This window comes from Neopsephotus bourkii, unplaced genomic scaffold, assembly GCF_033783945.1.
Source record: "Neopsephotus bourkii isolate Nb327-2 ecotype Australia unplaced genomic scaffold, CSIRO-AGI_Nbou_v1 NB_795, whole genome shotgun sequence".
Classification (NCBI taxonomy): Eukaryota; Metazoa; Chordata; class Aves; order Psittaciformes; family Psittacidae; genus Neopsephotus; species Neopsephotus bourkii.
Window position 1 is genome coordinate 1,565,685 of NW_026901291.1, and position 21,891 is coordinate 1,587,575.

At 51.8% G+C, this 21,891-nt stretch overlaps 1 protein-coding gene across 3 annotated transcripts in view; it reads right to left on the bottom strand.

The window, feature by feature from the left end:
- The window catches only part of MMP17 (matrix metallopeptidase 17), a 60,541-nt gene extending 39,513 nt beyond the window's left edge, over window positions 1–21,028 (bottom strand). Inside the window, exon 1 of one of the 3 annotated variants that reach the window (XM_061355359.1) lies at window positions 20,874–21,028. In XM_061355359.1, the coding sequence (XP_061211343.1) occupies window positions 20,874–21,002 (129 nt within the window). In that variant the 5' untranslated portion in view covers window positions 21,003–21,028. Of the gene's footprint in view, window positions 1–2,495; window positions 2,622–19,682; window positions 19,698–20,873 lie in introns of those variants that run through there. The other 2 variants (XM_061355361.1, XM_061355360.1) reach the window with 2 other exon arrangements.
- Window positions 21,029–21,891: the final 863 nt, after the last annotated feature.

Genomic DNA, 21,891 nt, shown 5'->3' on the forward strand with positions numbered 1-21,891 from the left:
CAGAGAACCCAGAGAGGGGTGGGTTCACCCAGCCCATACTGATCTCAGTCATCCCAACACTTAATTTTGATCTGTCTCCTTTCTTGCTTTAATACAAAGACCTCGCTTGGCTTTGTCCAATCTATCCATCAGACTGAGCTTTCAGAGCAATAAAAGAAGATGTCCAAAGTCCATCTTGTAGACAGGGGAAGAAATTTTGCAGGCAGCCCTCACCGCAGGTCAGGACAGCATTGGTATGTATCTATCCTGTGAATTAATGCCTTTTAGCTAGGCTGGCAGGACTTGAACCTTTTCCAGCCCCTAGGCTCACAGTTTCACTAAGTAGCAAGTATTGACTTTTAAAAAGACCAAGATAATTTTATGACCATCAAGAATATTTCAAGCTATACAAAGCCAGATAATGGCATATGGGGGGGGAGACACAAATCAAATCAGTTCATATATATCAGGACTTAATTGCTGACTGACAACAGCCAGCAGCATTTCATGCAGTATTAGAGACATGGCTGGCAGGAGCTGAGAGCACATTTGCCCTTCACAGGATGGGCTTGGAGATGGAGCAGTGAGACCTGTGTTCCCACCAGCACACCAGGACCCTCCCCGGCCTGACCCAGCATCCTTCACCCTCAAGCCAACCCTCCTCTCCACCACCTACTACATCAGATACACGAGCCCAGATGGATACTGGATGCAAAGGCACATATCTTTACCCAAACTGCCATAATAGAGGGGAAAGCCACTGTCACAGAGCTTAATGTCAGAGCTCCAGAGGAAACAGATGTGAAAACACTCAGGAAAGTTTCTCTGTGACCAGCTCCAAAATAAGTAATGGCTAATCAATAGAGTGCAGAGGCTAAAGAATCAAACAGGAGCACAAATGGATCAGATTAATTGAGCTTGCTGGGTGGGAGGGAAGGAGCACTGCAGCCAGCAGGGATGGAGCTGGTGGGCAGCAGCCGGTGCTCCTCCACACCTATCCCCGAAGAGGAGCAGCTGAAAACCAGGTCCTGGTCACAGCAAGGGCAGCAGAAGCTGAAAGACCATGTTTTTCTCTTAGTTCCATGGCTATGAAGTGCCTTTCTCTGGAGGCCAGCATTGAGCACAACACGGCACTTGTGCTGCTTCAAATCTGATCTCGTTTGGCTCCCGGTTTGCCACTTCATGGGCTGGCAGGTGTGGGGAGGCACAGGGCAGGCAAAGCAAGGGTGAAATCTCAGCTCCTCCGAAACTGGGCCAAAACACCCACAGCAAAACAAGGAGCCAGGATTTCTCCCCCGCATCCCATCACCCAGGTGAGGAGGTCTGAGAAATCCCTTCCCTCCTCCGTTACCCATCACACAGCGAGACCCAGCCTTAGGGACGGCCACAGCTTGCTCCGAGTATAAACAGATCAGCAAAAGGTGTCCTCCGACTGATGGATGGAGAGGGAGGCACAGAAAACACTCTATGCAGATTGCACAGTTTAATCTGACTAAAAGCTGCAACCACAAAGGCAGCAGCAGGCGGACGCCCGTAGTAACCCCCACCCACCAGCTCAGCAGGGCCCGTTTTAATGGACTTCTTGTTTGCTTTGTGTGTAAGTGAGGATATCGTGCACCATGGAGTGCACTACACAGAGCGTTAAGCAGCTTCCCAGCTCTCAGGGTGAGAATGACAGATAAGACAGCCTGGGGACGCACGCAGTGGGGCACTGGGGTGGGCAGGCTCCACCAGGTCGCTCCCCCCCACCGAAACCTGGCAGGTGGGAAAGCAGCATGCGAAGCAAGCTAGGAAACCCAAAGAGAGGGCAAGAAGAAAGCCTTGCATACCCTGATAGAGACCATCACAGACTGCTTGGAGAGAGAAAGCAAGTGACAGACAAGAGCAGAAATAAGACAGATCCTGATGAAGATGTGGCTAAACAGAAAAATGCAGCAGCAATCTGCATTACAGGGATTTCTAAAGCAAAGGCAGGTTCAAGAAGGAACCAGTGCTGGTAGAACCCTCAGCCCCATGGATGCTGCTAAGGCGACATAAGCATGGCCCACCACCTCCTGCTGCCCCAAACCTGCCCAAGCCTTCAGCAGGCAGGCAGCAGGCACACTGCAAGAGATGGGCAGCTTCCCCAAGGCGCCAGCACCACTTGTGAGGTTATCCTCCTGCACCAGCAAAGCCAGCATCAGCCATCCCCACCTGCCTTGCCAAGCAGTCCGGAGTGATGCTGCCCACAAAACTATCATGGTTTTGCCCCCCAGGGGTTAGGCACTAACAAACAGGCACAGAGCTCCCCATTCCCCTGCCTTTGCACCCACCACATCCATCTTCCTGCCTGCGCCCAAAACGTTGGAGATGAACCCTGCCATCTTGAGCAACCTGGCATGAAAGCAATAAATCCACCAGCACATAGCAAACTGAAACTATTGAGAGAAGGCAAGCAAGATCTTTGGGTCAGAAAACTTTAACAACTATGACAAATCTAACAAATACAAGCAGAACAAATCCAAGATGTACTTGACCTGGATAGCAAGAAATACCGTCTCGGTGGGCTGCTCCTGCCTCCCTTTGCTGCTGGGGCCCCACTGGCTTCCTGCACTGCAAGCAGGGCTGAACGTCCCCCTGGCCAGTGCAGGCAGGATCTGGGCACATGGCAGGCAGCTCCAGCCATTCCAAATCCAGGCACATGAGGAGAGCAGAAGCAAAGGCAAAATCCCCTGCTGCTTGGGCAGATGAAGGAAAGGGGAATGAGAACTTGTGGGTAAGCAGGGAGCAGCCAGGGATGGGAGCCTCCCCAGAGCCCCAGAGCGTAAGTGCATTTTAATGTTACGCAAGGGTGGGCTTACAGCAAGGCTCCCTTTGAAATGGATCTTGTAAGGAAAGGTTAAAGAAGCTTAAATTATTCTCTCTGAACTCAAAGGCTCAGAAGTGATGTCTTTCGCATTGCTTATGTTGCTGGTAGCACAACCCCATGTGGGTCTGGCTGCTGTGGGAGCTTCAGGCTTTGAGGGAAAACAAGAACTGTCAGGAGATTATACTTCTCTTCCTTCCAGCGCATTGCAGGCTCCAGCTGGGAGTAGCTGGAGAAGTGATGAAAAACACTTTATTTTAATTAATGAGCTGGCTAAGTATGCTGTTATTCGAGCTCATTTTGTGGCACTTTTGACTGGGAATCTTCAGGACACCCCTAGGAAAACCTAAGCAGCACCCTCAGATACTGCTCTTCCTTCTCCCCTTGGTTTCTTAGAGGGACTGAGCAGGTCCAACGTGTTCAGACACTCCCTGTTGCCCTCTACCCAAGCAAGGCACCTGCAGAGCCACAAGCCCTCATCCAGCTCCTCTTGCAGACCTGCCCCACAGCAGCAGGACACTGTATCTCTATCACCTCATAGGATGCCCTGGGACAGTCTTGGAGCAGGGTTTGACCCAGCTTCTCTCAACAGCCTCCTTCATCCCTGTTCACCAGCATGCCTTATGCTGTGCGCCTGCAGAGAGAGCTTCTTATCACAAGGGAAGGATTCCCAGTCTGCCTACTGCAGTATTGTGTCTGATCTCTACATTGTGCCAAGAAACAGATTAATTAATAGACAAGGGGGAAGGGGATGCATGGAGCTCCCCCAGTGTACCCTCAGAAGACTGTGAGCACCTTGAAACCCAGAGCCAGGAATACGCTAGCAAAAGGATGTGATGAAACAAGATTATTCAGCAGTCTTAAGACTTTGCCTTTCTGCCTTGCTGTATGATATCCCACTCTCCAAGCCCAGAAATTAGGGGATAAGGGATGAGGGGGGACCACTGTCCCAAAGGGACTGGCCAGGGCCCTGCCCCAAGCAGCTCTGCAGCATCTTTAGACTCTCCAGTCTGGGAGAGGCTTTAGGGGCTGATTACTCAGCCTAACAACCTAGTTGAGATGCTGAAGCAGCTACATAAAGAACATATAGTTATGTATCATTTTAATTATGCATATAATGGCTTTATATTTTGTTGCCTTATTTCATTATTGAAAACTTCTATTTCACAAATACATTCTAATTCTCAAATCCAACAATCAACAAAACTACTTACAAATAATTTAATACCCAACAAGGCAGCAATTCCTCCAAAAGCAGCAATCCTGGAATGAGGCTACTGGAGGCTCTCTTGGCATCTGACACTTTAATGTCCTACCAGAGCACCTAGAAGATAACAATATACAGCTCCTCCAAGCTACACATGCTCATTTAGAAGCTGTAGCCGAGGAGTTTGTGCAATAAGAGCATCTCTTGGTGATCATCAATATACAAGAGAGGTCTCCAGCACACACCAAGGCTGAGAGCCTGCTAGGGAGTTTGCAACACCAGCTTAAGAGCTGCACAGAGAGAAAGGCAAGAGACCTTCAGCTGCACGGTCCTCTCTGCCCTGGAGACCCATAGTCAGCTACACAGATTGGGCTAGGCAAGCATATTCCCCTATGAATGTCTTTTGGCACCACAATATCACATTTAGGATAGAGAAGAGTTGTCAGAGCGTATCAAACCACATGGAGAAATGAAATAGGTCTCAAGCACCAATGGCAGCTGCTGAGCACCAGTATCCCTGCAAAATAAACCCAGGAGGACCAAAGCAAGACCCTCACCTCCCTGCAGTACCAGAAGGAAAGAGCACCAGTTATCCTAGGCAACAATCTAATTGTCCAATTTTTCCAATTGTCAGCTTTCCTAATTACACAGATGCTCAGCAAAACACCTTCATTTCTCATGTACCTGCCCCCTTCTTCCTTCCAATAAAAGGAAATTAAAGATTAGTCCACCCATGCAATCTCTACCCTCATAGAACAGACTTTCACCACAGGCATCCACACAGCCAGGCTTTTACCCTACATTTTCACATTACATTCATTCCCCTAGTGAAGCTGCATTAAAAATGTATAGGTCAAAACAATAGATACCTGGAGATGGAAGCATGTAAGTGCTCTCTCTTCTTTAGTCCTGCTACAGTGAGCATCTGTATCTAAGACCTGATAAGGTCAATGGGAAATAAGCAGGTGCTTAAGTTTTAAGCATGTAAATAAGTAGTTACTGAAGAGAGCACACATGTGCATGTTTTACTGACTGCTGAATCAGTGCTTTTAAGCCATCAGATTGGATCAGCCTGGCTGCCATCACACAGACCCTTTTGCTTCCCCACCTCTAAGCCAAGACCTCCTGAAACAGATCCTTTTTGCATTAGTCAGTGGAAGGGGAGAGATGCAGGGAGCTGCCCTAAGGCCCTGCTTCCACCAGCCCTTTCCATAGGGCACCTCAATGTCTTCAGCTCAAGGAAGTGGAGATTAAGAGTAGCTGCTAAAGAGACAACTCTTGCATTGCAAAGGGGTGGCAAGTGCATGCATGTGCTGTGGGGTTACACTCTGGGTTTGCTGCTTTAGCACATGCTATGTGGAAGGCAGCATGGGCTCTGTTCAAGCTTTCTGCTCTGCAGTAAGATGCTTAATTAAAACATCTTCCAAGGTAACACCAGATTTTGCCAGCAGTGCTGAAGAAACCACAGTTCTCATTGAACTGGTAGTGGGTTTGGTGCACCAACACAGTGGCAAACCATTTGCAGCTGATGGTGTCAAATGGAGCACAGGCAGCGCTGCATCTGAGTGATCACCTGGATGACGAGTTTCCCACACACAAACCCAGAGCATTTGCTGATGTCAGTAAAGGGAATGGCTGGGATCACCTCCAGCACTGCTCTGCAAAGGGCCCAATCCAGCATTGTGCAGGCAGGTTCCTGCAGTGCCTTGTGTCTGGAACTGCTGCAGGCAGGGCTGGGCAGGTTCTGCCCCAGCTGGCTCCTTCCCCAAAGGCTCAGCTCCTTGCCAAGCATATCCCAAACCACGGCCGCTGTTCCTCCAGCCCCATTTATGCACAGAAAGCTGGAGGGACAGGGTCCAGGTTAATCCAGCTGCAGGCTGGATTAACTCCCATTTCTCAAACCTTTCAAGATGGTAAAATGAAAGTCCTATGGCCATGGCGTGCATCACCCTCTGCTCCTCCCCGTGCTTTCACCCTGCATCAGAGCACCGGGACCCTCAAGAGAGCAAACAGCTTTTGCAAAGGGGGCTTATCTTTGCTGGCAGGAGCCCTTGAAGGCTCAGAAGGCAGCGAGGGAAATGTGTGCTGTCACAATCAAAGCCGCAGTAATTAAACAGGAGTTCCTCCGTCCCAGGGAGGCGGTCACAGAGCAGTATTTGTGAGTGGGGACATGAGGTCTTGTCCTACACAAGGGACTGCACGCACACAATGCAGAACCTCATCCCACTCCACAGCACACTGCACCAACCCCATGGCTGCAGCTGGATCCAGCAGCAGGGTCACTGGGCTGCTGAGCCGCATCCCACTCACACACAAGTGCATCCGGAGGACCCTTGCCCTGCTGTTCCAAGTTCATCCTCACCCAAAACCTCAAAACTTCCCCTTTCTTAGTTCAAAACTAAGTAGATCTTCCAGAAAGAAGGAAAAAGATAAAAAAGCAGCTTCTAAAGCACTTCCCAGGCTGATGTGCAAAAAGCCAGTTACCAAAAGGAGGTGAATCAGTGGAAAAGGTTCTTAGGTGTCAGGAGAGGCAGTGCATGGCCTTTCTCAGGGCCCAGGATCGATGCTGCTTTGCAGCTGGCATCCACTCCCCATATTTCTATCAGTTCCAGTGATGGGTTGCCAAGGTGTCAAAGTCAAATCATCTGAATTTCTCACTGAGTGAAAGATACTCAAGGTTCAAAATTACACCTTGACCCAGCTGGGCCATTTTGCAGCCATTATCACCAATTCCTATGGTGCAAGGCGGCAAGAGTTCAGAGAAGAGAAAAAATTGCTTGCCCTTTCTTCACCTTGCACACAAATGAAAAAGAAATGTGCTCTCCTTGCTTTTGACATTACTGTGTTTTAAAGAGCTTCACAAACATCCATTTCCTCATTTCAGCTCACACAGAAGACATATTATCTCTTTTAAATATGCCTTCTCCTTGGCACCGTGCAGCCTACCCCCTATCTTTAACATTTTAAGAAGCCACCAAGTGGCTTGATGTTAGGAGATGAATATAATCTGTTTGAACCTCAGCAAAACTGGCCAGTTTCATGAGGTTTTTAACATAGGGCTGAATGAATCGAGTCACAGGGATTATGAAACGTGAAGCACGGCTCCCTCGGCTCTCCACCCGCATGGCAGTGATTTGGGAAAAGCCCAACAAGCCCAGAATCTCCCAGCACAGCGAGAGGAAAACAGTAATCAAAGGGAATGTTTTCCAACACCCACCCAAGCAATGATGCTCTCCCTAGCAGAGCTTTACTGTCTTCCAAGTCTTCCACCTTCCCTGGCCTTTATGGCATTGCCATGCTCCCCTCCATCAATGGTGAAGCCCAGGGAACCTGGAAGTGATGTCTTAAGGCTCTGCACCTACCCTGCGCTGCCTCTTCTGCAGCAGGATCAGATCCAGCTCTTCTTTCCCTCTTCCCAGATGCTTTGGCTACCTCCTGCCATTCCCTGCTGCCCTCAGCATGGGTACTGGCACCCAGGAAAGGGGCTCCCATGCTGATTGGAAGCAGCTTTACCCTTTCAAGGGGAAATAAATCCAGGAAAAGGCATTTCCTCCAACTTCAAAATTCCAGGCTCCTCTGTCTTATTTGATTTTGCTTGTGAGGACTTGCTATTCGTTCCCCTTGAGACTTTTATGTATTACCTTATTTTTCCTTGGTTTTAAATGGTTGAAGTTAGTGTTTTAACCGAGAACAAGGCCAAAAACATTGATTCCCAGGCAAAACTGCCTGGAGCTGGTCATAGTTCCTATCTTTTGCCAAAGATACATCCAATACAAAGCATGTCACCTGCTGCGCAAAGGCAGGGAAGGCAGGATGCTGTCTGAATGCAGACATGGGAGGGAGAAGAAGACAAATGGTTCTGGGGAAAATACAACGACCTCCCTGGTGGTGTCAGGAAACATTTGTCAGGAGGCAGAAGTCATTAGCTGTTTCACTGCTCACCTATGGGGAATGTCACAGCACTGGTGATGGCTGGTTAATGCGCACCAGACAGGGCTTATGATGCTGGAGCCAAGGTCAGCCCCCTGCTTCAGGTGGCAACAGCCAGGTTTGCCCAGCACAGGCTTGGCCACTGATCCTGCCATCCCTGGGTCTGCCCCTGCCTTGCTGATGGGCACAGCAAACCAAGCCATGCCAGGAAACCTGCCTGGCCTCTGGCATCCCTTTTGAAGTAACCACCAGTGCTCAGAAGATCACAAAGCCTTTTGCTAAAGGTGGAAGACTCCTGCAAGCCCCTTGCAATGGGTGGGAAGCCAAATACCTGAGCAGGTAAAGGGCTCTCTAAAAATCCATGGAAAGTCAGTGCAAAGCCCATCGAGCCCTACAACCCATGCCTTTGGACAGCTGAACTGTACTGAGTATAAGCAGCCTCTGGGGAAAGCCGCTTGATTATATAGATGAGAGCTTAACCTAAGGGCATGCAGAGGGATTTATACAAATACTTAGTAAGGGCATATACTCAGATACTTAACATAATTCAATACATTGCAAGGAACACCCCACTCTAACTCAACCACAGCAGCAATCATTTTCCTGTACTGGACCAGCCAAAAAGGGCAGAGTAAGAGATGAAGGAGGGCAATCCAGACCCAGGTGTGATCAAAGGATGCTGAGACACAAGATGAATGAGTGAACTCATGAGTAAGGCTGCCGTGCCAAGGTGACCGTTAAATTCAACATGAGTGCATTAAGATGCATTCAAGATAAGATGCATTTTCTGCATTACATCTGAAATGCAAAGGGCAGGTGGTACCCCCAGGAAGGGTAGCCATGGTGGGGGTGAACAAGAGTGGTCCAGCAGCATCAGGCCCTGCTGAACCCTCCTCTGACAGGAGACAGCATCCAATACCTCAGCAGCACACTGGAACCCCAGATGCATTTGCAGTATGTGCTTTCCTCACCCACCTCAGGCCCAAATTCATCTTCCTACATAAAAGCACAACATGATCTGAAAGCTCAGTCTGTGAAATGAGGCAGAGAAAATGAGCAAGAGGTTGATTCCACAAAAGCCACCATCCCCTGAGCAAAGAGGCCTCTTATCTGTGGTGCTGCCCACAGCAAAGGAATAAAGAATGGCAATGAAGACGTGATTCCTTTTAGTGGGTCCTGAGCCTGCTTCTGCAGTGAAGACATCAATGCAGGTGCGTGTTGGTTGAGTCACCACCCCAGCTTTTGGAGGTTTGCCTTCCTGGAAGACCTTCCCCTGCAAAAGTGGCTTTAGAAGGAGAGTAAAAAGAGCTGCAAAGCACACGAGTGAGCAGTCACACAGCATTGCCTCCGCACAGGGCACTGCTGTCAGCTGCCTTGATGGAGTGCTGCTTGCACACAACAGCCCTCCCTGATAACAGCATTTCCTCTAGAATGGAGCTGCATCTCACAAGTCAATAGATAAGAAATATTCAGGCCTTGCCTGGCTGTAGCACACCTTCCCCTGAGCACCAAGGTAATTCTCAGCCGTGCTTTCTTCCTCTTGAATGCACAGCAGAGCAGGGTCGGTTCCTGCAGAGCCTCCCCAGACACAGCCAGGGCTTCAGCACTCTCCCCCCCACCTAAAACACTTGCACATCTTTCAGTGTGTCCAGTTTTCTTGTCCCTGCACTCCAAATGGTGCGAGGTTTATGGGGTGCTCAGCTCTTTCCTGGCACACAGAGGTGGTGATGCCCAGGGATGCTTTGGGCACCTGCCACCTGCCACAGGCATAGGTCATTGGCATCACAAGCACAGTGCACTGAAATCAAGAGTTAATGTGAAGAGTTAAACTCAAAATGCAATGAAACAGCATTAACACAAGGCTGGGGATAAGAAAAGGCTCTCAGAGGTGTGAGTGCTGGGAATAATACTCCATTGTGGTGCTGTTTTGGTAGGGCAGGGGGGAGAAACAGGATCACAGGAGACCCTCAGCAGGTGGCGTGCATCCTCCAGCCACCCCTCCACAGACCATGGCAGCTTTTAGTCCTCTCTGTCCTGCCCAGAGCCACCCCCATGAGCAGGGATGGTGCTGGGGAAGCCCTGCAAGCAGCGCCCCTTGGCTGCAGCATCTCAGTGCACACCGTGCGTTCGCCTTGCCCTCCCCGGCACAGGGCTGGCAGGGCACCAGGGGAATTAAGCAGGGGATCTCTAAAGCCGAGACGAAAGCAGCCATCTGGGCCCTAACAGACAGGTTGGTGAGTGGGCAAAGGGAATTTTCTAGAGCAGCTGGAGGAACGCAACAGTCTGAAGCTATAACACTGCCAGAAGAGAGCAGCTTTCAGAGAGCACTGAATACCGCGGTAATGCCCCGTCCTGTCTAATTAAAGGATAAAGCAGAAGATGGGTTGAAGTGGTGGGAAGCAGGAAGGAGCAGGGTGGGCTGGGGCTGAAGTTGGAGGCATTCTGTGCCAAAGAGCAAGGGCAGCGGCCCACTGCAGCAGAACCAGCCCCCCCGGCAGCCCCCTCTGCACCAACTTCTGCACCTTTGGGGATGGGATTTACATCACTAAGTCCCCTAGGAGACTCTGTGTGCCCTTACCTTGAGTCTCAGCATATTCCCCTGCAGAAAGCACAATTACTACTCATGGGATGAACAGAAAACCAGCTACAGACACCTATTGTCCTTTCTGCTCTTCCTTGCAGGAGAACCAGAATATCTCATAATTCAAACTACAAGTACCTTCTTACCCCATCGTGTAGTGCTCTGCCACATTTCATAACCTTGTTTTGCATGCTCTCAGGCAGCGCTCCCCCTTCTCCTGGGGCTGGCTGGTGAGCAGGTCTCTTCTGAAGCTCTTCCAGGTTATTGAACTGCTATGTTAATGCAGCTTGTTTCCCATCAGTTGAGGGCAGAGTGCCGGGGACATCATTTATTTTCCATGTTTATTTAAGTCAGGAGAGTCCTTAAAGGATTTGTTTGTGGCTGTTTCGGTCACTGCTCTTGCTGAGGTCACCTCCCGCCCCAACACGTGCCAGCAAGTCAGGCCTGGGCAGAATGGAGCCCACCAGCTTCTTTCTGCTGTTTTGATGCTGTGAAAACAATTTCCTTTCTGCTTCTCAATGAGGAGTAGAATTGCCCTTTTTTCTAGCTAATAAGCTCTTATGCCCTTGAACATAAGGCAAAGTGAGAACCAGCAGTGACCCCTCAGTTGAACATCCCTATTTCTGCACAGTCCCCAAAGAAGTCTGTTCTGGTCAGCTCCTTTTTGGGTGGCTTGAGCATGTTCCATCCAGACTTCCATGGTACAAGCACAGCAGATAGCAATGTTGGTCCCATGGTGTGTGGGCCACCCCCAGGAGCAAGCTCCTCCTCCATGATGGTGTAGATAGAGAGCTATATGCCCTTGAAAACAAGGAGGTATGTGGATTATCTCAATGGAGCAATCCCCTCTGCCCCCTCATCCTGGAGAAGACAGGGAGCACTTTATCTCAGGGAAGCTGTGGGACTCAGGTTCCTGAACAATAGGGCTAGATCCACTGCCTGAGCTGCTCCTGCAGTGGAGGTGGGAGACAGGCACGTGGGTCCCACAGGGCTGGGAAACCAGAGCAGAGGATGGAAAGCAGACTGACCACGGTTTCTGACACCTCTTGCCGAGCGGCCTGGAAGCGAGGCCATTGGCAGGGTCAGAGGATGCTTGGCACCAGCAGGTTTGCTCCAGGGCAGATATTAATCATCACCCTTTGCAGCCAGAGCTGCCCAAGTGTGATGAAGGGGTGGTGCTGGGCTGCGGAGGCCAGGGCCAGAGCATCAGCACTGCTGTCCCATGGGCTTGTTCACCTCCTGGTGTTTTCGGGGGTGGTTGAAGCAGATTAGCACCTTCCTGGGGGCAGCAGCAGAGCACGGGCAGCGGTTGGTCTGTGCCTGCTCTCTGGCTGCAGGAAACCCGCCGGGCTCAGATCTGTGCTACACTGTTTGAAGAAGAAAGTCAAAGTTTGCTCATAAAGGTATTTGCTAAGAGATAAATGGCAGTCACTGCAGACAAGAGCAAGGAGGCACAGAAAACGCTTTGAAAACCTTGTCCACTCAAAGCATGGACTACTGTTGCCATGCAGGGATTTAGTGACTGAAGGTCTGCACCATGGGGCAGGATTTGAACGCTGGGAGCCCCTGCCTCCCTCACCCCCTATTGATAACAGCAATAGGAAAGGCACTGGGGCGCAGGCCCTGGGGGAGACCCCAGCACCCCACGGGCCGGTTTCCACCCTCTGCTCCCAGCCCAGCCCAGCACCAACCAGTTTTCCCGGATGTTTTCCCAGTTTCCACAAGAGGGCACCGGCACGACACCGACCGGCACAACCGGTGTGCCCGAGCAGCGCCCGCCCCGCACCGGCCCCTTCCCGGCACCCGGAGGCAGGAGCAGGGGCGCAGGGAGGCTCGGGGTGGCTCAGGGACAGGATGCGGCCCTGGGTTCAGTCTGCAGGAGGACAGCGGTTGATGCACATCTCCCTGCGAAGGCTGGGAGTGAGGAGGTGTCAGCTCAGGAGCCCTGCCTCACCGAGGTGTTTGCTGTTGCGGGGAGAAATCCCTCTTGCTCAGAAAGGAGGTTTTGTTTAACAGCTCTGCTAACACTGACAGCCTGCGGGGAAGGGAATGGATCCTCTCGGTGTGTCCAGAGGGGCCCCCACCACCACCCACCTCCTCCGACTTCTGCATCCCTGTGCACAGCCCAAGCACGGAGCATGAACCTCTCAAGAAACAGCACTGAGGAGCTTATGGGATGCCCTGATGCAGGGGAAGACCCAGCTGGAAAGAGATAGACAGTGAAAGTAAACCCCCAGTAACAGAAGTGTGCGCACTTACATTCATACCACAACTCTGAGCACATACACCAAGTGCTTCTTCCTCCACTACTACTGGAAACCTGGCGCTCAGAGCTCAGGTCCCCTTTCAGTAAGTGATGCGCTTGTTCAGCCAGCCACTACACCTCATGCCTCAGAGCCCAGCAGAACAGGCATTTGGTCCTCCAGGTTTTAGGCAGAGAAAGAGCATTTCAGATTCTTCTGGACCGAGCTTTTTATCCCAGGTGAGCTTGTAGAAGCCTGCTCAAATCACTGCTGCTCTATTCACTGCCCATATGAGACCCTGGTGTGGCAGCTGATTTCCTCTAGATTGTCTTGATCCTGCTGGACACCGAGTATGCACCAAAGCACAAGGTGTATTAGAAATGCCCAAGCAGCAACAGATTGTCTGATGGGACTGTCATTCTGTCATGAAATATGACACGCATCCAGCCCGGGAGGAAGAACTGGATTGCTGTGTGCTTCAGTGCCGGCTGAGGCCATGCAAGATTATCCCTCATTTCAGAGTCTCGTTGATCAGACTTGGAGGATGCATTTCTGTAGCATAAACAAAAGGTGGCAAAAGTCCCGAACCACCTACCTCTAGCTGAGCCTTTATATAAAACACATCGCTATTTCACAGGCATGTCTATGAGGATTTCCCTTTTGTGAACCCAATTTCCTCTTGCCTTTGAACAAAAACGCATCTCTGACACAAGGGACGCAGAGGTAGAGACAGCATGGCTTGGTGCAGAGCAACAGGGAATTGGCTGAGCAGCAACAAAATGGAGAACAAACAAGAAAAATAAAAGGCAATTTAATGCAGAGAATTTATCAAAGGAGCAAAGATGCTTCTCAGCACATCACTGACTGCCCTTCTGTTGGCAGGTGTGCCAGAGGGACACTCTGAGCATGAAAAAGGAACAGCAATGACAAAGTAAACACAAGTAACAAGGTGGGAACAAGCCTACGGGCTGGTGGGAGCTCTCCATGCTCCCCACCTCATGCCTTGTCCACCAAGCACCAGCTAGGACATAACTAATATTGAGTGGATGCAATGTCTCCGGAGGACATCCCACATGTTGGTCTCAAGGAAAACAGGAGAGACAGCTTTGTTTTGCTCTTGCTCAGTGACAAACGAGACCTGTCACCCTTTCCCAAAGGCTGAATTCATCAGCTCCAGAGCTTACAGGTAATTAGGTCTGGAGTCATGGTGGGGTTGTCTTTAGCAGTCACGGTATCATTTTGCTCCTTGTGCTTTCCTTGGGATCCTGTAACTTTCCCAGGAGCTACAGTAAGACGACAGGAGCAGCTTCTTGTGTTACACCCTTCAGCAAGCTTTCAGTAAGGCACTGCATCCAGGGTGGCTGTGGAGGAGCCCAGCAGAGCCACCCAGCTGATCAGGGCACCAGGGCTCACAGCTTCAACTTTAAGGGAAACACAAAAATCCATCTCCTGAGATGCGCTGCAGCCACACTATCAGCAGTAGCTCTTCTGCATGTGACAACATCTCATTGAGAAAAGCAAATCTTCATCAAGGGTTGGCCAATACTCAGGCAGTACAAGCCTGAGAACAAGCCGTGTAGGCTGTAACTCACAGTATTTTGGAACGTCTACAGCTGCCAATCAAGTGCATGCTTCCTCAGATGAGTGTTCCCAGGGCTTCCTCCCAAAAGGGATCCCAGGGGACCCCCTTCCTCGCATTCTGGTCTTTTCCATCTTCTTATCTCATTCAGGTCCCTCCAGGGTTCAGCCACTCACTTGGTCCCGTCACCACTCTCTGCTTCCTCAAACTCAAAAAGCCTTGGACAGTGAGATCCCCAGAGTCAGCCAACAGTCCATGCAGTTTCCTTTCGATCTCTTGGTAGCTTGCCATCTCCAGCAAGGGGTATCTGTTGGGAAGTGGAAAAATCCAGAGGCAGGTGGTTTGGGATGGGAGCCCTAGGGAAGCTGTGTGTGGGTTAAATGCCCCCACGGTGGTGTAGGACAACCTCTGCAAATGAAGGCAAACCTGTGGATGAAGCATTCCAGATCTCTCATCTCCCTCTTGTATTTTGGATAAGGAAAACTTTAGTGCTGCATCCTTAAAAAGGGATGTTTGCAGCGGGCCACATGGGACACGCTTGAATTGCAGAGCAACCCCATGCAGTGCCTGGGCTGTCGGGTGATCTTCAGCAGGCGGGAGCTGAACCACAGGAGGTGCCAGCCGGGGTTTGTTAAATGACAAGACAGTACAATCCAAACATGTCCATCACCTTCAAGCACGGACCTTGTGACACAGGTAAAATTGCTTTTGTCCACCCAAAAGATCAATATTGTCAGGATGAAATAATATGTCAGGCAGTGTGAAGAACTCGGCCTGGCCACGGACAGTCAACAGGCAGGAGCTCCCTCTTGGAGAAAACGATATTAAAAGAATCCTGAATATGCTGCTGCTTTCCCAACCACTGCATTTGGACCGTTCTCACCAGGATCTGGAGATCATCTCCAGATATCTTGGAAGAATGATTTCCTGTGCGTGTGGTTTATTCTGATGCAGAAAATTCCTCAGATTTAATCAAGTTCCTTACTATTAAATCATCATGCCAATCAAATTGCCAGGGTCCTGTCTGAAGACCACACTCTCCAGCAGACATCAGCATTTACTCCACGTCAGTCACGGCAGGGCTTTGCTCTGAACAAACCCGTTGTCAAAGGCAGTTTCTCACTGAGCTCATCTAAAACTCTCTGGTCCTGCAGCAGCTTCTTCCCCTCAGCCCCCGCACGTCTGCTTTGTTTTGCACTGGATTTAACTTTGCATATGGGGTTTGGTGTGGCTTTTTTTAATATAACATCAAATCTCTTAATTCTCTGACCCAGAAATCAGAGACAATCCTCATAAATATCCGGGACAAAGAAGACGCAGCTGCACACACAGAGCAGCGAGAGCTTCTGAAACTCTCAAATCTACCCATTTATAGTGATTTTGATTAAAGAAAGCATTTTGAGAACTGTTGCTGTCAGATCTCGGGTTATTTTGAAAGCAAATCCTTGGCTTTCAAGTGCAGCTCTACTCTGAACAAGACACTTTAAAGAGCAGCAACGCACTGGTCCAGGTTTACCGCAGGCGGTGATTCACACCTGAAACACAAGAGCTTTTCCCTTCCACACAGTCACCTCCAGGAGGGTGATAGGACCCAAGACCCATGCGGGGGACATGACAGTTCTCAGAACATCCACAAAAAGTCTCTCTCAGCCACAGCCTGACCTTTCCCAGAGCTGCTCAGCCCATTCCTGCAGCACTTTTGCCTATGAGTAAGTAATGAGGAATCAGCGTGCGGCCACAGCGAGCCACCACTGGCACCAGTGACCCTGCAGGGACAAACAGGGTGTTGCTGACATCCAAACCCCCCTGTTTGGTGCTGACATCACCCATGTCCTCAGTGGGGTCAATGCACGGGGTCCCACTGGTGAGTAACACCCTGACACCAAACCAGGAGCTCCCCATGGGATGCCAGCAGGGGATGGGATGGGGACACACTGTTTTCTCATTGCTTCTTTGCAAGTTTTAATGAGGGAGAGCACTGAAACCTCACAGGCAGAGCCAGGCAGGCACACAGAGGCAGCAACCTCCCTCAGGAGAGCCCCGGGAGCTTTTAGGTAGGGGCAAAAGGAGGGTATTGAGGTACAGCTCCATCACACACTGCCACCAAGGATGGTGCGGTCCAACTGGGGGAGGTCCTACCAGCCAGGAGCTGCTTCTACCCCTCAGCACTTCACTGCAGCACCAAGGAAGAGCAAGGCTAAGGTAGGAGCTCACCTATCCATTCCCAGTGCCAACCATGGGGAAGTCCCCAGCAACAGCAGGATTTCATCCAGAGGCACGGTCTCATTAAAGCAGGCAATTTAGCTTAACTATGCCAGGTAATTCACATGGCAGGGCCCACAGAAGCAGCCAAGCCCAGGAGGAGATTGCATTACTGTATCTGGAGGTCTGGGGTGCTCAAATCTGAAAGGGAAGTGGCAGTTCAAACCAGGCAAGGCTTTAATACCTGATTAAATGCTTTTGCAGAAGCCTGTCTATGTGAAAGCTTCCAGCCAGCCTTTTGTCAAGCCAATTTAGTTTGCATTGTACTTTGGCTTCATGAGGTACCTTAAAACGTAACCAGCATCACATTTATGGTCTTTTTAACAGGGTAGCTTAACTTTCTTGGAGGGAATTTGTGGACCTGGGATGGCTACTGCTCTGTAGAGGGATTAAATGAAGTGCTTCAATATCAGAGGGGCCAAGCAAAGCTCCCCTCTCTAATGCTGTTGACCATAAGACATTGTTTAAGGAATCCAGTGAGCATTTTGCCATGCAGGACTTGCCATTCCAGAAGGCTGAATGAAGCTCCAACTGGGATTATCTATTTTTAATTTCTCCATTAGCAGAAACAGAAGGTTACAAGCCTGGTATTTGCTCCTGGTAGAGGGAGCAGGCTATTCACATAAAAGGATTTTGCTTTCAGAGGGCCAATTATCCAAAGCCTTGCACCAGGAGGCAAGCCGCATCTCAGGGACACAGTGTCTGATCCCAGGTGTTTAAATGCAGCAACATAGGAAAGATCCTGGCGGATCCTGGAGCAGGTGGGAACAGGAGGTGGCTGGACTGGAACGTGCAGCTCAGCAGCATGTGGGCACCTGCCAGCCACAGCAGCGGGATGCTCCTACCCTCTGCAGGCAGGAAAAGCACCACGGAAACAGCAAGAAGGAGCCCGTTCCCCAGTTATGGGCTGGCTTTTACTCCGGAAGTTGTCACCTGGGAGACATGGGGCAGACCCATAGGAAACTGCTGCTCCTCCCGCCCTCCGCTCCCTGATGTGCGGACACAGAGGAACCTCTGTCTGTCGCCCCGGCCCACCACAGCCGGTCGGGGGGGCACAGCATCACAGGGCTCTGTGCCACCCGGGCTCTCCCCTCAAGTGTATCCTTGTCATTCAAATGAGAAGCTGCCACAAAGGCGAGGGCCCTGCCCTGAACAAAGAGCCGCTTGGGACGCAGAGGGGGATGCGGGTCCATGGTCTCCATCGATGAATGCAAATGCCTCTATCCCCTGGGAGCAACTCCTCTGGGAGCAACACAGACGGGCTTTGTGAGCGGGAGGCTGAGAAAGGCATCAGTCATACGCAAGCCCCCAGGAATGCCCAGCAAGCCTCAGCTGAAGAAACACCTGGGGGGCACACACAGACCTTCCCCATCACCCCTGAGTCAAGAAAGAGCAGCTCAGGGTCTGGTTTTTGCACCCGTGCTCTTGCAGCCAAACTTTCCTGGCACTCTTGCATCCCTTGGGCACTGATACCAAAGCCTATGGTGACCTCGGTGATGCTACCACCACTCAGCACCAGGGCAAAGCATCTCCCCTTGACAGCCAGCTCCTGTGCAAACCAGCAGGTCTCCACCACCTTCAGTGCACAGACCCCAGCTTACTGGCTCTTCTGAACTTGAAGGCAGACCTTCCTTCCTTCCGTCCTGGTTCAAAGCCCAGGGAAGGGAGAGCTCTTACTACCCACTTACTGCTAACATATACAAAGTTTTTGCTGCTTGCCCCCCCGAGACTCTCAAACTCAACAGCCATAAAAAGATGCAATTTGTGAATGCAGTGAGGAGGGGTTGGGGGTTTACTGTAAAGGCAGCAAAGCGAAATGCTAAGTAGTAAATCTCAAAAGCAAAGCACTAAAATTCAAAGGGAACACTCAAGTCAAGCTCCCTTCCATCTGCTGTTTTATGCTCTCTTTGTTAGAAAAGCTAATGGAGAACAATAAAAACATTAATAATCAAGTTAGATTTATAAACTGGGCAGGATATTCCACTGGTAATGAAATCTGGAGAATCATTCAATATTATATTGCTTTGGACAGCACTCTAACAAGAGCTGCCTCTGAATTATAGCCCTCTTTCGTTTTGCTGAACTTTAATTTGGCCCAGCATCACTGATTTGTTTAACACAAACCTATAGCGGGATTGCAGCAGAGGATGCAGCTCGGAGACACGGTCCTGCCCGTGCTGAAAGCTGCTTGGGTGTAAGGGGGGAGTATTTGGGATGTAAAAGCTGGGTTGACATTGTGCTCTATTTACCGCAGAGAATTGCTGGATGTCATTTTCAAAGGTTAGTGGAGCTCTCTATTGCTATGGTTTCACGCTTCCTAGTTTCAAATATTTGGTTGAAATGCATCACAGAACTCTAATTCCTTATTTGCTTCATCAAGTGGGTATCAAATAATTCTTCTTAAAGTTCTCACTTCCCACACAGTGGTATTTTCCTGACCAGCACCTCTGAAAATACCTTGTGATTTCTGCTCCCTGCTGCTTATTAGATGGCATAAGCACAAACCTGCTCTACAAGCAACCCCTTCATAACTCCACCAGCACCATCTTGAGCCAGAGAGATGTATTTGCCCCAGAGAGCACACCCATCAGAAGGAAGAAAACACCCAGACACCCACCTGGCATCATCTGTTCTGTACTTCCCACCCTAAATAGAGCTTGGTTTTAACATAGGACACCATAATTCCCCTTCTCCTGCAGTTCACTTCTGCACTGTTATCACCATCCCCAGCAGCGTTTGCCTTGCGAGACTAGCACAGCTCTTCAGCATGGTTTTGAGCTACTGCTCAAATCCAGTCCAGGACACAAGCAGGTACCTTAACACCTGAAAATCGTTAGAGGTAACTAATAACCCCCCTCGAGTATGAACATTTAACCTGTAAAAGCTGAGTGCAGCATGTACGGTAGCAAGGTTAAAAGCAGGTCAAAGATGAAGTTTGTGTCAAATTCACTGGGGCAGAAGACACTGATTTGCGAGCTGTTTGCATGAAATATTAATTCCAGCTTTAACATTTGGTTATAGAGGAAAGCAAGTGGACCGTAACGCTGCAGATGTACCTTATCCTCCTCACATCTCCTATTCAGCTAGGAACCGATGGCGAGCGATGGGCTTTGTCCTTCCCGGCAGGTGTTTGAGCAGGAGCCTGCGAGCCGGAGCACGCACATGGTGTCGGAGGCAGTGCTCTGGCGCTCATTAGGTAACCCTGCCGTGCTACAGATCCATCCTCCCGCTCTCCTGCACGGCAGCGCTCTGAAATCCATTGAATGTCAGGGGATTTCTCCAAACCGGCGGGTCCAGCCCCAGGAATACCCGACCCATGCCCAGCCACAGCTTTTCAATGTGGTTTGATGTGGTCATGGAGCTTCCCTAAGCTACAGCTGGTAGCAGATACAAGAAACTTTTCCTCCTCCAGGAGCAAAGCCTCCATCTCTGCCCCCTCAGAAGCTTCATGCTGACCTGGCAGAGATACGACCTGAGCCCGTGCTGCCTGCTAGAACCTGCCACCTCACTGCAAACCGAGCACGCACCTGTAAGCAGAGAAGCAGGACCAAGAGGATGCCCACGCTGTGCAGACTACTGCAATGAAGCCAACCCTTGCCTGTTACCAGCACAGAACAGCCCCTAACACATCCCCCAGTGTGTCCGAGTCCTCAGGGATCACTCGTACTCCAAACGTGCCATTTTACCCAGCTTACTGGTAGGAGTTTGTGTGGCTCCCCCGCAGGCAGGGAGCCCTTGGGAGAGGCTCAGCCCTTTCTCAGCGCCTGAGAAATCACCATCCATGTGTGAACGCTGCTGGGGCCATCACACCGGGTGCTGGGCTGGGGGAAAGCTGAGCCACCGCGCCGGGGTACGGGGGGGGGGGGCAGCACAGTGGGTTCAGGTGGCACCATGCACTGGGTGCAGAGGATGTGAGACGGTTGCAAGGGGATGCGTGGTACAGCGGCTGCAAGGGAGGGGGGACACCGCTTCGAAAGGGCTCCGTGCAGTGGGCGCTGGGTGCGGGAGGTAAACAGACCCTTCCGCGGGCGCGGTGCAATGAGAGGCACCACGGGGAGTGCTAAGGGGAGACACGGGGTGTAAAGAGGCACCGAGCAGAGGGTGCAAGCTGGAGGGCACTGGCGGCGAGGGGGGCACCGAGCAGCGGGGGGCTCCGCGGAGCGTTCCCAGCGCCGCAGCGGCCGGCGGTGCCCGGAGGTGGAAGGAGCGGGGCGCGGGTGGGAGCGGGGGGGTGGCGGGTAACTCACAACTCCCCGGGTGATGTCTTCCGCCGCGGGGGTCGGCGCCGCCGGCGCTTCTTGCCACGCCAGCCACAGGGCGACCACGAGAAGCATCTCTCGGCGGCGGGCGCGGGGCCGGGCGGCGGGGCTCAGCATCCCCCCGCGCCGCCCGCCCGCAGGGCCCGGCCCCGGCCCCGCGCTGGGCTCCGCCGGGCTCCGCGCCGCATCCGCGCTCCCGCCCCGGGCTGTGGGCGCCGCCGGGGAGGGAGGCGCGGCGGGGGGGTGGGCTCCGTTCCGCGTCCGCGCTGCCGGGGAGGCTCCGCTCCGCGCTGCTCCGCGCTGGCTGCCGGGGGGGCTCCGCCGCCGGGGCGGCTGCTGGGGGGCGGGAGAGCGGTCACATCGTCCCGCAGCCCGCGGGGCCAGAAAGTTGCTTCGGGTTCTGCCGCGGAGCAGAGCGCGAATCGGCGGCGGCGGCTGCTGCTGCTCGGGGCGGCCGCGGCTCCGTCGCTGCTGCCATGCACCCCTCTGCCTCGGAGCGCCCGGTCAGCGGCGGCGGAGGAGGAGGAGGAGGAGGAAGGATGCTAATGAGAGAGGCGGTGTTAAGGCTCCAGCGCGGAGGGGGCGGTGCAGCGCGGTGTGGGCGCGGAGCTGGGCAGCGCCGAGCCCCGGCCCCGCCGCGGCTGCGGGGGAGCGCGCAGCACCCAGGGCAGGTTGTGTCCCCTCCCAGCCTCAGGTTTCCGAGGCGCCTCTTTCTAAGCATGGAAACGTCTTTCAGTTCCATGCTCACCCTCCGAGTGTTTAAGGCGCTGTGTTAAAGCCCGGGGGCTTGGTGCGTCCCCAGCTGATAGCGAGTCTCAACGAGACAAATGCCTGGCTTGTCCCCATAAAAAGCATAATGGGATCCTACGGACTCTGCAGCGTGCCCTCCCCCGAGAGCCGTGAATCTGCCACATGCTCTGACAGGCCAGATGGCAGGGGACACCCTGACATCTCCAGCTCCTGCCAGTTCAGGATGAAAATGCACTTCATAGCATCTGCGTTCCCC